This window comes from Myotis brandtii, unplaced genomic scaffold (assembly GCF_000412655.1).
Source record: "Myotis brandtii unplaced genomic scaffold, ASM41265v1 scaffold500, whole genome shotgun sequence".
Classification (NCBI taxonomy): Eukaryota; Metazoa; Chordata; class Mammalia; order Chiroptera; family Vespertilionidae; genus Myotis; species Myotis brandtii.
Genome location: NW_005369062.1, coordinates 2,015,389 through 2,030,644, shown reverse-complemented (window position 1 = coordinate 2,030,644; position 15,256 = coordinate 2,015,389). Strand labels below are relative to the sequence as shown.

General features: G+C 41.2%; 1 protein-coding gene across 3 annotated transcripts in view; it reads right to left on the bottom strand.

The window, feature by feature from the left end:
• LOC102263962 (phosphatidylinositol 3,4,5-trisphosphate 3-phosphatase TPTE2-like) overlaps positions 1–15,256 on the bottom strand; it is a 103,088-nt gene that overhangs the window by 8,162 nt on the left and 79,670 nt on the right. For 2 of the 3 annotated variants that reach the window (XM_014548310.1, XM_014548311.1), the window contains 4 exons: positions 14,601–14,662; positions 12,504–12,584; positions 8,067–8,172; positions 2,882–2,961 (listed from right to left, as the gene is read on the bottom strand). In XM_014548310.1, coding sequence (XP_014403796.1) covers positions 2,882–2,961; positions 8,067–8,172; positions 12,504–12,584; positions 14,601–14,662 — 329 coding nt within the window. Of the gene's footprint in view, positions 1–2,881; positions 2,974–8,066; positions 8,173–12,503; positions 12,585–14,600; positions 14,663–15,256 lie in introns of all 3 variants that reach the window. The other variant, XM_014548309.1, reaches the window with a different exon arrangement.

Below are 15,256 nucleotides of genomic sequence, written 5' to 3'. Positions count from 1 at the left end.
AATAGACTTACAGGTCCAGGAAGTGCAGAGAACCCCAAACAAAAGGAATCCAAAGAGGACCACACCAAGACACATCATAATTAAAATGCCAAGAGCAAAAGACAAAGAGAGAATCTTAAAAGCAGCAAGAGAAAAAAAGTCAGTTACCTATAAGGGAGTACCCATACGACTGTCAGCTGATTTCTCAACAGAAACTTTGCAGGCCAGAAGGGAGTGGCAAGAAATATTCAAAGTGATGAATAGCAAGAACCTACAACCAAGATTACTTTATCCAGCAAAGCTATCATTCAGAATTGAAGGTCAGATAAAGAGCTTCACAGATAAGGAAAAGCTAAAGGAGTTCATCACCACCAAACCAGTATTATATGAAATGCTGAAAGGTATCCTTTAAGAAGAGGAAGAAGAAGAAAAAGGTAAAGATACAAATTATGAACAACAAATACACATCTATCAACAAGTGAATCTAAAAATCAAGTGAATAAATAATCTGATGAACAGTATGAACTGGTGATTGTAATAGAATCAGGGACATAGAAAGGGAATGGACTGACTATTCTTGGGGGGGGGGAAGGGGTGTGGGGGTGCAGGAAGAGACTGGACAAAAATCGTACACCTATGGATGAGGACAGTGGGGATGTGGGTAAGGGCAGAGGGTGGGGTAGGAACCGGGTGGAGGGGAGCTATGGGGGGAATAAAAGGAACAACTGTAATAATCTGAACAATAAAGATTTAATTAAAAAAATAAATGTACCACAGCTTTTTAATCCACTCATCTATTGATGGGCACTTGGGCTGTTTCCAGATCTTATCTAGTAAATAATGCTGCAATAAACATAGGGGCGTGTATATTATTTTGAATTATTAATGTTTTGGGTTTCTTTGGATAAATTTCCAGAAGTGGAATTGATGGTTCATAAGGCACTTCCACTTTTAATTATTTGAGGAACCTCCATACTGCTTTCCACAGCGGCTGCACCAGTCTGCATCCCCACCAACAGTGCACAAGGGGTCCCTTTTCTCCACATCCTTGCCAACACTTGTTGTTTGTGAATTTATGATGATAGCCATTCTGGCATATATGAGGTGATATCTCATTGTGGTTTTAATTTGCATTTCTCTGATGATTAGTGACATTGATCACTTTTTCATATGTCTATTGGCCATCTGTAAGTCCTCTTGGGAGAAGTGTCTATTCAGGTCCGTTGTCCATTTTTAAATTTAATTGTTTTTTTTGTGTTGAGTTTTATACGTTCTTTATAAAATTGTGGATAGTAACCCCTTATTAGATGTATCAGCAAATATGTTCTCCCATTCATTCAGTAAGTTGTCTTTTCATTTTGTTGATGGTTTCCTTTGCTGTGCAAACACTTTTTAGTTTGTTGTAGTCCAATTTGTTTATTTTTTCTTTTGTTTCCCTTGCCTGAGGAAATATGATGTGTTTGAATTATAGGAGCAGAGACTGTCCATGTTGTAACTCCTACATCTACCACACAGTGGATGCTGTGTTGCGTGAATGAGAGAAAAAAATGTATAGTTTAAAGCAGAAAAATGGATGAGCGGAACCAAGAATAGAGTATGTACAGAGGTAAGAACAGAAAGCCAAAGATCAGGCCTGGGTTAGTGCCCTCCATCAGGGGAGGGGCAAAAAGAACGGAAAGAAATGGTGTTGGAGAGGTAAGAGGGGAACTAGAGACAAGCCTGAGAATTTTCAAAGTTTGTATTTCTTAGACCCATGAAGGAAGCTTTCTTGTTGCTTCAGAAAAGGTCTGTAGTCTTAGATATTTTTTCAATATTTAGGAAAATATGGATCTGACCTACCACCTGGAAAAAGCTACTAAATGTGATGACATCAAAAAAGCAGTGAAGCAAGCATCAGAGGGCCCCCTCAAGGGCATCCTGGGTGATACTGAGGACCTGGTTGTCGCCTGTGACTTTAACAGTGACAACCACTCCTTCACCTTTTATTTTTGCTGGAGCTGGCATTGCCCTCAATGTTCACTTTGTCAAGCTCATTCCCTTTTTTGACGATGAATTTGGCTACAGCATTAGAGTGGTGGGCCTTATGGTCCACATGACCTCCCTGGTAAGAGCCCCTGGACCAGGAGCCCCAGCGAGAGAAAGAGAGGCCCTCACTGCTGGGGAGTCCTTGCCCCCAATCAGTCCCCCAACACATTGAGAACCTCCTCACCTCCATAGTTTCCATCCCAGACTTCCTGAAGAATGGGAGGGCTTAGGGAACTCCACCTTGTCATGCGCCATCAATCAAGTTCACTGTACCCACCAAAAATAAAAATTGACTACCAGGTCCCATTGCTTTGGGTCTTTTGCAATGACATTTTTTTTCTCATAGTGCAGTCCCATGAGACGTCTGAGTTAGAATCACCTGAGACATTGCTAAATCTAGATTCCTGGGTCTCATTCCAAATTTCCTCAATCATACTTTGGTGTACAACCTAGAAATCTGCATCTTTATAAGCTCAGAGGTGATTGATATGCATACTAAAATTTCAGAGTCAGCGCCATATAATAAAAATGACCAAGAAAAAAAGGTCTGGCTAAAAATGACCAGAGATAAGAACAGGTACATGAATTTAAAACTCTGATAGATTCATGGTAACATGCTTGGCATTGTGCAAATATGAAAACCAAGGCAACACTCTGAGCTGAAAATATATTCTGGAACATGCTCTGAAAAATCTATTTTGAACAGTGAGTTTAATTTAGCTCTGACTGCATTCAAACCCAGGGGCACCAAGTTGCATAGGAACCAAAAAGCAACATGGCCTCTCCTTGTGGCGAGCAAGGGCTGTGGGAGGTCAACATACTGATCTGACATTGCGATGTAAAGCAGTGCTTTTCCAGTTCACATACTTTCTCTTACCCTACAGTTTTTGGAAGCAGAACAGAAAAAGGCAATCTTTTGACGCATTATTATTTTCACTTTTAGATCATCACCGTTGCCTTTTCCAACACCTGAATGAAAATAAAAAGTTAGAGTAAAGATCAAAAAGTCTCAACAATTAACATTATAAATTAAAAAGAGAGGAAATCCCAGGTAACAATATCCTGTATAATAAAAGAGAAACATGTAAATTGACCGTCCCTCTGCTGATCTCACTAGCCAATCAGGGGTGAGTATGCAAATTAACCCAACAAAGATGGCGGGTTAATTTGCATCCACAGGCGCCAGGCAGAGAGCAGAGCAGGAGAACCAGCGGCTTGGGGGGACATGGCTCCCTTGGTCGCTCCCCCAAGCCACCGGGTGGAGAGCAGAGCGGGAGAGCCGGCAGAGAGTGGAGCGGCTTGGGGAACTTGGCTCCCCAAGCCACCAGACAGAGAGCAGAGAGGGAGAGCTGGTGGCTTAGAGGAATTGGCAGAGTGGGAGGCCATGGGATGGAGACAGAGCAGGAAGGGAAAACCAAGAGCGTGGGGAGCACCAGGAATGCTGGGAATCGTAGTTCTGGTGGCAGATGGATCTCCTAGATACTAGAGCAGCCGTGGGTAAACTATGGCCCGCGGGCTGGATCCGGCCCGTTTGAAATGAATAAAACTAAAAAAAAAAAAAAAGACCGTACCCTTTTATGTAATGATGTTTACTTTGAATTTATATTAGTTCACACAAACACTCCATCCATGCTTTTGTTCCGGCCCTCCGGTCTAGTTTAAGAACCCATTGTGGCCCTTGAGTCAAAAAGTTTGCCCACCCCTGTACTAGAGCAAAGTGAGCCTGGAGCAAGTTACTGTTGAGGTGGGGGATGGAGGGCAAGCAAAGGTGAGAGACATAAGTAAAATCAGAGTGTCTAGGAAAAATTAAAGAGAAGTTATCCTAAAACTTCCAGGAAATCTCCACCAATGGAGCAAAGAAAAAAAATGCCTCTATTATTCTGTGAGCAACAAACCAAACTGAGTTGGGGTCTCAGACAATTCACTCATATGATTGCAAAGACAGACAGAAACTCCTGGATTGGAGAGGGCTACCCTGAGGGCTCCCAGATTGGAGAGGGTGCAGGTCGGGCTGAGGGACCCAACCCCAGTTCACGAATCTTCATGCACTGGGCCTCTAGTATCAATATAAAATAATTTGGGTGCATGAATTTTGTCTCTGAAAGACAAGGCTTCAAGCCAATTCTGTCTCCTAAAGCAGACTTTATAAGTCTGGAGAAGAGACATAGTTCAGCTTCTAAGATTTGTCTTTCTAGAAAAAAAGAAATTAGGGAAAGTGACTTGTAACTTTTCTTGCTAATGTGTTGCTTTCTTCAGAATTCAAATCATGATGTTTCTTAGTAACAGTCTAAATTCCTCTTTCTTTAGTTCCTAGGGAGCAGTTTCTGTGAAAATATAGGATACACAAAATATAGGATTCCTGTGGTGTTAAGTGTACATTTATAAACAAATGGTTTCTTGATCCTTTTTTCAATTCAAATGATCCACTTTCTTTAGCATTTCCTCAAAGGGCTAGTTTTTCAAGCTTCCAATCAAGTTTTATTGCTTTCGCTCAACCCTGCACATTTTACTTAAATATGCACAGAACTAAAGGTACAGAAGTGAAACAAATATTCTAATAAAGTCATATCTCGATCATTCTTGACTATTCACCTTATATTATGTTTGCTTTGTTTTCATTTCATTTTGTTCCCACTAACACCATATCATTAACTTGTCATTAGGATCATAGTTTCTTTGCCTCAGTTCCCTCAGTACCATTCTAGCTGCAGAGCTTCTTTCTAACGATGTCTACCAAAAACCAGTGAAATACAAATTTAAACTAAGTCAAATATCACGTGATAAGAAAAGGGCATTGATTTAAAAGTTTAAATTACAACACATTTAGAATTTTTAAAATAATTACATGATTTAAAAATTAAAGGTAAAAAGACATGAAGTGAAAAGTCTCTCACCCATTCCACACCTAGTTAATTCTCCACCCCCAAATGTTTTATGCTTCTATAATTAAGTATAAAAATATATCCTCCCACACATTTTACCAATACAGACACACACAAATATGAACACATATTTATTTCCTTTTTTGTTTTACAGAAATTGTTGCATACAATAGAATTGTCCTATATCTTCCATTTTTGAAATACATGTCAAAAATTATTTAACTCATTCATTAATAAGGAAACATTCATTAATAAGTATGATGTTATAGCTAGTTCAAAGTACTGCACATTTATAGCAGATAAGGAAGGATGAAATGAATCTACAAATAGACACTAAATGGGTCAATAATCAATTGCATCACACCACGCACAATTAATTTGCATTTCTATTTCTATGTGTAAAAATGTTGTTCATTAATATGAGGTTTTTACAACTTACGAAGTTGTAAAATAGTTTCAAGACCATGGGAGGTGGAGACAACCCAGAAAGTGCACTAGATATTGCCCATTTCAAAGTCTTTCACACTTTTTTCTCCCCATCACCTTTCTGTTGTGATCATAAAAATTATTCTTATTTCAAAAGAGGGCCGAGGTCATTAGTTTGACCTGATTGTTTAATTGGGTGCAGCAAGAATCTTAACTTACCATAGGCCTTCTTACATTGGCCCTGCAAGCCTAGACCCACTGTACTGACCAGCGCTGAGGCCACAACATGCTCTCTGGAAGTCTTCATGAAGGATCTCAAATAGGACTTTTAAAATCCGCTATTTTATGATAGCCTGAGAGTAGGAAACCAGCCCTGTGGAACTCTCCACCAGCTCTCACCTGCAGTACTCAGACATTTGGGTTAGCTCTGCTGTTCTCCAGGTGTGAGCTGTACATTTTACTAAACAATGTCTCCACAGAGTTTAAGTAAAATTCAAAATATTAAGAGAGAAGTGATGGTCTTAAGATATAATATCAGATTAAGGCAACATGTGACATTCTAGACCTTACTAAAAACATTTTGAAGCTTATAATTTTGAGAAACTATTCCTATTCTCATTGTTCATGTTAAAGAGATGCATTAAAACTCCATTAGACTAAATGCTGGTTTGCCTGTTTGGAATAGTTTAATGCTCACAGAGCTTTGTATAGATACTCTTGCTCCCATGGTTAACAAAGAGGAAGCTGAGGCTGAGTATATATTCAGGTACCATAGGGGTTCTCAGGCCACTAAGTTGGTTTTACATTTGGGATTAAATTTCTGAGTGGAAGTAGCTGCTCCAACAGCCAACTGTGCTGCCTTCCTCACTGCAGAAGAAAGCCGTCTAGCTCTATTTGCAGGGCGCCGCTTTGTGTGGGAAGGAAGAAGCAAGGTACTGCTATCCTCTATCTTCTACCACCTGCTGGACAAGCCTGGCTCTACCTGGGGAGGTCTGGCCAGGGCTGGAGTTCCATTCAGCTCCCCTACAGCCCTGTCCTGCACAATCCCCCACATCCCTTGACCCAGTCACAATGGTCTTTGCAGAGGAATGCCATCTACAAAGCCTTTTCACCAACAGTTGTTCATTTATATACACAGGCGGCATACTGTCACAACAGGCTGTGTTTCACAGGTCTGCCTGAACAATGCTTGTTTGGAAATCTAGACCAAAATGTTCCACACAGGCAACATACTGAGTTGAAGTTGTTTGCAGAAGTCAGAAAACTATGTAATCTGTTTGTGGTAATCTATTAAAATTCCTCACTGCCAACAAGAAGTGGTGGCGGTGTGTGTGTGTGGGTGGGGGGGGGGGGGGGGGGGAGGAGGGATGCACATAAACTAAAAAAAGTATTTTATATTTTAACTAACAATTTTAATTTATTTTCTGACTATGCCATTTTAAGTATTTTGAAGGATTTTTAAATTTCTGAATAATTGGATCAAATGTTTAAAATATATATTTTCAGATCCTTATTTTGTGTGACTCCTCAGAAGACTAAACACTAAGCCATCTGGGTGGATACCAACTCCCTGGCACCACACCACGAGTGAGAGGCCAGCACGCCACCCTCCTAGTGGGCCACAGTCTGGCTGCTGCTTTAAGGATTTGGGAGCCTTGCCCCGGATGCACCTCTGCAGGGGAGAACGAGGTGCAGACCCAATGACATTCCTTCCACACCACGCCCTGCTTCCCCAGTTCCTCTAAGGGTGAGCTGTGCAGGGAAGCGAGGTGGGTGACAGAATTAGAGACATGGGACTTCAGGCCCGTTCCTCTCTCTACCTTTTTTCTTTTCTTTCTAAAGTCCCAGAGATGAATGATCTGATGAATTTTCCTGATTCTTTGGGTGATGGTGGATCTAGTCAACTCTTTTGAGGTTTATAAGGATTTTCATTCCTGGTAATAATAAATAATTGGTAACAGCTGGGAGGCCAAAAGATACCCCACAGAGCCCAGGTTTTTCCCAACTCTTTCTGTGTTCATGCAGATTCAGGTAACAAAGACCTAAGTGCTGACCTCAGAAAGCTTTTCTTGACCCCCAGGATGGACTGGGCCCAGCCTCTGTGTGCCCCCAACACTATGGTCAGCTCTTTATCTATGTACTCATTCCACTCCTCTGCTACCACCCAGGGACTTGGGATACTAGCATGGGTCCTGGTAGTTATTTGTAAAGAGAATTTCTGGCAACAAAATTATTTTGCAAGCCAGATGTTTAAGACATCTTGATGGAGTTGCTAAAGGTAAGAGAGCTATAGGTGGAAGAGGAAGGGGAAGGAGAGAGAGACCAGGGTGATGAGAGTGAAAGGATCTCTGAAAGGGGTAGGTGAAAAAATGATGTAGGGATGCCTCTGCCAAGATAAACGTAAACTAGAGGTGGGTGTGAGAAAATGGTCTCCAGGACTCATGGGTCTTCCTCTCTTCTGAATCAGAGGTTACACTGTGAAAAGTCTAACCTGGGCATCAGTGAGAACAGGAAATAAGGAAGGGGATGGAGCACCCCCAAATTGATGATGGGAAAGGTAAAGGTAAGGGTTGGAAGTCTGGCCACAGCACTCCTGGGCTTATGGCCATTCCAGGGGGAGAGGTTCATATATGAGGATATACAAGATAGTTCAGAGTTGGGATTCTCTGTATGTATAAATGTGAGCAAAATCCTCCCAAATAGTAAGAACATTTCCCACCTGCCCAATTCTCCAATAATATTTAAAGCACTTACCATGAATTGAATAAATAACAAATTTTTTTATCCTAAGTATTTTTCTTGGAGGGAGAGTCAAGTCATAAATATTTTTCACATCTTCAAAATATCCAACATACCTATTCTGGAAAAAACACACACAGAAGTCTTAATTTAAGTGGAGATGAAAAGTCTAAAGTCAGCATATCTGATTTTTTTACATAGAATTTAAGTAGAGTAATTAATTAAGGGAACATTTATTGGGTGCCATTCTATAACTGCATTTTTATGGAGGTTGCCTTAATAAATATTTTTCACATCTTCAAAATATCCAACATACCTATTCTGGAAAAAACACACACAGAAGTCTTAATTTAAGTGGAGATGAAAAGTCTAAAGTCAGCATATCTGATTTTTTTACATAGAATTTAAGTAGAGTAATTAATTAAGGGAACATTTATTGGGTGCCATTCTATAACTGCATTTTTATGGAGGTTGCCAGGGAGTTGGATCTGAAAATATATAAAAACGTGGTGGAGGAGTAACAAGGAAGGAGCCAGGTGCTGCTGACAGGCTCCTATGATTGAGAGAGCAGCTAACCAGAACCAACAAGACAGCAGCATCCCAGCAGGAAACAGTTAAGGAGCCACTATGGATTTTGAGCATGAAACAAATGAGAACAAATCTATGTGAGGTCAGAGGCCTAGCTGTGACTGCGTTAAAGGAAAGTTTGTGGTTTGGTGGTGAGTAGCCTTCTAGGCACGAGGGAGGGCAGATGTAAAAACTCAAGAGGAAGCGTCCACAGGCCAGTGGTAGATACACATTCTCTTGTCTCTGCCAGCTGGAGTTTCTTCACTTTCCACTTCTCCAATTTTGTTTTTGCAAGGAAGCCCTGGGAATTCTCTTAGCCTAGTCCTTCTCTATGGCAGGCTGCTCACTCTTTTTGAAGAGTTCTGGTACTGAATCAACTGGACTAAAAAATGTATCGACTCTGCCCCACCCATTGGGAAGTGTTAATAAAATTAACTGCCATACTTTCCATCGGAAAGGGCCAGCAAAGAGAAAGGCTCGTGCAAGTCCTTAACTCAGGGATGGATGAAATGTAGTCCATACAGAATGGCCAGCAGTATATGGTCAGAATGTGATGGTATCTGAGAATTACCACCCCACGCAGAAGGAACTCTGTCCTGGGGCCTTGCCAGCACAGCTCTCAGCCTGAGGCTGAGGCCCTGCATTTCTATCCCAGTGCATCAGAAGAGATTCTGTTGTAGCTAGGGTGTGCCAGTTCTGGACTAAAGTTAGAGAAACTGTGCACAACTGCAGAAGAAATGGGGGAGGGAAGGTGTACAAGGATAGTCATTGAAGGAGTTATATCTAACACGCCCTTAGCTCCTGCCACCAGATCCTCTACCTTTTGCTTAAGGCTTGTAATCAAGCATGGCCCTCAAGCTGCTTTGCTGTCACTATCTCTTCTCCTACAACCTAAAACTACAGGGCCTGCAGCAGGAGTTCATGCCAACTCCCTGGCACCACACCAACATATATTTAGTAAGCACTTGCTCTAAACAGGGGAGATACTGTATGAGGCACTTGGGAATTCCTAGGGTGGAAAGATGGGTTAAGATATGGGCTTTAGGCAAAAGGGGTAGAGAACTCACCATTGAAAATAGCTAGAAAATAATATAAAGTAAAGTAACCTCTAAAAGAAACACAAAGGGCTAGAAGAACTGAAAGAGTAGGAGACTATCGGGCTGGGAAGGGAAAGGAACTCCAGGAAAAGGGGCCACGTGAGCAATGGCATGTGGGTGTAAAGTGCTGACGAGCTGGGAAACAGCATACAGCCCAAATGTGTGAGAGTGTGGGACATGTGAATGCACACAGTGGACGAAATGGTTGGAAAATCAAATCATAGATCTTGGGGGCAAGGTTAAAAAAATTATATTTGCTGCCATTGGCAGTCAGAAGCCATTATGGATTTTGAGCATGGAAATGGCATGATTCGAGCTGGACTGGGCTTTGGTAAGTTCAAGTGTGACTTCTAGTATGGCCTATAGCTATCTTTTTTTTCCCCCCTTGGGTATGGCAGAAAGTTTCACAGGATAAGGCTGAGTTCTTATCCCCTGAACTAGCAGTTGCAGTGTTCTGCTACCAAGGCCAAAGGTATCTATTCAGCTCACATCACTTCACCCCAAAAAACTTCCATTCACAGCCACATCCATTCTATTCAAGAATTCACAACCAGTTCTCACTTTGGTCTGCGGGACGACAGAGAGGAGAAGCTGTGCACAGGATGCGAAATAACAGGCTTCAGAGTCTGACAGATCTGGATTTGCATTCTTGGTTTAAAAAGTTAATTTCCCTGAACCTCAAGTTCCCGGCTATAAAATGGGAATCCTGATGGTATCTACTCACAGTTATTGAGAATATGAAATGAGATAATGAATGTAAAACCTTTAACATGGTCCAATCAAGTCTAAAATGTTGCCAACTCTATAGGATAAATGTCCTACTTTCTGCAAAAAACAAATTACAAGGTATAAAAAGAGGTGGAAAACCTATAAACCATAAGAGACTTAAGAGACATAGCAACCAAATGAAACATATGGCTCTTATTTGGATCCAGATTGAAACAAACTAAGTTTTAAAAAAGATTTTAAAGTAATTATGGAAATTTAAAGATAAAGTAGGCCTCTGATGCTATTAAATATTATTATATTTTTAGATACGATAAATGGTTGTAAGGGTTTTTTAGAGTCTTTATGGTAGATGTCATAATAACATACTTTCAGGATAATATAATCTGGTGGCTGGGATTTCCTTCAAAATAATCCTGGTTTAAAGAGTAGAGTGTGTGTGTGTGTGTGTGTGTGTGTGTGTGTGTGTGTGTCTAAGTGGAGATAAATAGATAAAACATGATTGGCCACATAATCAAGTGATTGTTGAAGTGCTGTGATGAGTATCAGGAGACTTACAATATGATTGTCTCAATTTTTTTATGTTTTAAAATTTCCATAATAAAATGCTTTTAAAAGGAAAAAAAGGGTAATAGCATATATTTCACATAGGTTATCTGAGTATTAAATGAGATAATACAAATAAAAGTGCAATATAATCTATACTAATAAAAGGATAATATGCTAATTAGACCAGATGTCCTTCTGAACAAAGCCATGGTGGGGGGAGGGGACCGAGGCAGAGGCGGTTAGGGGCGATCAGGCCAGCAAAGGAGAGAAGTTAGGGGCGATGAGGCTGGCATGGGAGCAGTTAGGGGGCAATGAAGCTGGCAGTGGAGCAGTTAGGGGGCAATCAGGCTGGCAGGCGATCAGTTAGGGGGCAATCAGGCTGGCAGGCGAGCGGTTAGGAAACCAGCAGTTGGACATCCCCTAAGGGGTCCCGGATTGGAGAGGTTGCAGGCCAGGCTGAGGGACACACCCCCTCCCCGCCCCCCCCCCTCCCGTACACGAATTTCGTGCACCAGGCCTCTAGTAATATATGATAGTGTCTGGATATAATAGATTTATGAAAAATGTTACTTTCCCTTTTCTTTATCATTCAAAATACAGCTCTTACCCCATCTCTCTCTCTGTCTCTGTCTCATGCATACCGCCACCCCCCCCACACACACACGCACACTCACACACATGATATTCTTCAAGGGTAGAACTACCCTAGTGGAGAATTGTGAAAGACTCAGTTCCTCCCTATGGGAAATAAATGGCTGATGACTTTAGTTAGTTTTCAGCAGTCTGGGACCTTCTTTCTTTGGGAAGGGAAGCAACTCCTGAACTCCGTAAACAATAAACAACATAAAGTGGGAAGCAATATGCTCTGGGGAGAACTCAAAGCTTGCAAAGCTCAGGTAGTGCCTGAGACACAGCTCTCAGCCACTGGGAGGGATCAAGGCCTCTCACAGGGCACCCAAGTGCTGCTGCCTGACCACCAAAGGAGAAGTCTAAACTGAAACCAAATAATAGGTGTCAATCCCCCCTTTTTTTTATTAGAATTTTTTTAAAAATTTATTTCAGAGAGGAAAGGAGAGGCAGAGAGACAGAAACATCAATGATGAGAGAGAATCATTGATTGGCTGCCTTCTGCACATCCGACACTGTAGATGGAGCCCACAAACCAGGCATGTGCCCTGACTGGGAATCGAACCGCAACCTCCAGATTCATAGGTAGACACTCAACTACTGAGCCAAACTGACTGGGTGAGTATCCCCTTTTTAAAAAGAACACTTACCGCCCTAGCTGGTTTGGCTCACTGGATAGAGCATCAGCTTGGGGATTGAAGAGTCCTGGGTGCGATTCCAGTCAAGGGCATGTACCTTGGTTGCGGGCACATCCCCAGTGGGGGGTGTGCAGGAGGCAGCTGGTCGATGCTTCTCTCTCATCGATGTTTCTGACTCTCTATCCCTCTCCCTTCCTCTCTGTAGAAAATCAATAAAATATATTAAAAAAAATAAAAAGAACACTTACCTGAGAAGGAGTTTCTACTCCCTGAAATTTACTGCTGGTGGTTTTATCTGTTCGTCGTTCTCCAAAATAATAAAGGCTGTCCTATAGAAATGGGGACAAGCCAATCATGGTCATCTGTATTTTCCTCTTCTGTATAAGGTATTCTTAATGTTTCTAAGGGTACACATCCCCCTAAGTCAGCAGTCTCTGGGCAGAGGCTACCCAAAATGATAAAATTAGCAAAGCAACATCAAGGCTCATGCTCATTCCAATATTCATAAAGACATAGAATTTTAGAGCTGGGAAGACCTTAGAGGTCATCTGGTCTGTCTTCCTACCTTTCCATTTTACAAATGGAGAAGATTAAGACTGAAAGAAAAGCTGGTGACTGACATGGCAACTTATGCAGCAACACGCAGGGGGCTCTCTGTCTAAGGCTTTGGTCAATGGCTTCCAACTGTTTTATTTAAAAGCAACAATCTACATTAATAAACCTAGGAGATACACACACACACACACACACACACACACACACACAAACACACACACACACACACACACACAACTGAAACACAATTTCATAAAACAATACTTACCTTTTGATATTTCCTAATCTATTCCATTTTATTTAAAAAAATACGAGTCACAACCCAATACGTTGATTTTGTAACTCACTAATAGATTTTGATTCATAGTTTAAAAAGCATTGCCCTTGAACAGTGACTCCCAACCTTTTCCATTTCATGGCACATTAACTAATTACCAAAATTCTGCAGCACACCAAAAAATATTTTTGCCAATCTGATAAACAATAGGTATAATTTTGATTCATTCACACCAGACAGCTATTTTTGTGTGTCTTCTGTCATTTTATTTTGACAATCTAAGGGAAAAGAGGTCAGTACCCTTGACTAAATACTCAGGTATTGCATGATTTAAAAATTCTTGCGGCACACTGGTTGAAAACCACTGTCCTAGAACATTCATTTTCATAACTTGTGTGCCTCAAATTAGAAAAAAGAAGATGGTGGAATTAGAGTGTTGGGCATGGTGCATAATGCACAGTTTCTCTTAACTCGACTGTGGGCCAAGTGAGGTGCAGAGCTACTGGGAGTATGTCCTCTAAGTGGTAACTTCTCAGCAAGATCATGGCAGAAAAAAGACTGAGAACCCTGCTTCAGGAAATGAAACTACCCACCCTATCTTCTCAGAAATTCCCAGAGGGCACAGACCCCACAGAGAGTGACTATGCAAAAGTCACACTCAGGAGAGACTTTGTTCTGAGTTGGAAAACATGACCTTTTATCTACCTAGCACTTCTAAGGATCAAGGTCCTTTAGAGAACTTACCCAATCAATCTTGATATTTTTCTTGTGAGAAAGGAGGAAGTCCCATAATTGGTCAGAGTAAGAGCAGGGCTGGACTAGGAGACACAGGTGAAGTGTCTAGATTGTTAAGCTTTTTTGCACTGTGTAATTTGACCTTACTCACCTCACCTTAATCTTGCCCCTATTGGGTCCTGTCTTTATTTAAAATGTTGCTATTGTATATATCATTGATTTTTGGCATTAATTTTCATTTAAAAATATTGCATTAAGATATTATTTAGCCTTGACCGGTTTTGCTCAGTGGATAGAGCGTCGGCCTGCGGACTCAAGGGTCCCGGGTTTGATTCCAGTCAAGATGTACCTTGCACTGTGTAATTTGACCTTACTCACCTCACCTTAATCTTGCCCCTATTGGGTCCTGTCTTTATTTAAAATGTTGCTATTGTATATATCATTGATTTTTGGCATTAATTTTCATTTAAAAATATTGCATTAAGATATTATTTATCTTGACTATGACTATTTTGGCATTCTCTTAAAATTTTCCCATGGCGCACTAATGTCTCACTGACCTCACCCTAGTCCTGGCCCAGAGTAAGGGGTATCTAGGTCAGTTATAACCACAAGTTAAACAAGGAAGTGTTAAAACCAAGCTTTCTAATAACAGCCTCTCCCTTTACAATTTCATTGCGTACCATGACTCAAATAATCATCCTACCCTACCAATGACATTTCAGAACTAGCAAATGCAGTCAGCATAAGACAACGTTTGTAGTAACATCTTTCATACCTCTGCAGTTGTAAATATTTCACAGGCAATAAGGCATGCACAAGCCATAGTTCCAGTTCTTCCTAGAAAAGAAAAGATGCTCATTATTCATGGTAATATGTGGTTATAAAAATACTCTCAGAAATATCCAGAGGTCATTTTGAATTGATTTTCTTTCACTCTGAAAGTGCTTGTTCAGAAAACTTCAAGTCAGAAACAGCCAAAGCTGTTTCACTGCTCTGAGGTTCTCCTAGGAATTCTTCCTAACCATGTGCATGAGTGCACATGTGCTGTGTGCATTGTTCTTGAACCACTACTGCAGTCACGGGCAGAGGCAACCAGCTCTGCTTAGGATTCTAACACTACAGAGCTACTCGCCAGTTAAGAATAACATCAATAAAAGAACATGGTTAGAACCTCAAATACCATCTAGCATTTGCAATACCCATTATTCCTTCCATTTTACTTAAAGTTTTTAAGTGTGTTATAAAATACTAGAGGCCCGGTGCACGAAATTTGTGCACTGGGGGGTGGGGGTACCCTCAGCCCAGCCTGCCCCTCTCACAGTCCGGGAGCCCTCAGTGGATGTCCTACTGATGGCCACAGTCTGGCAGCAGAGGCTCGGAGCAGGCGTCCCGTGTGTGTGTGTGTGTGTGTGTGTGTGTGTGTGTGTGTGT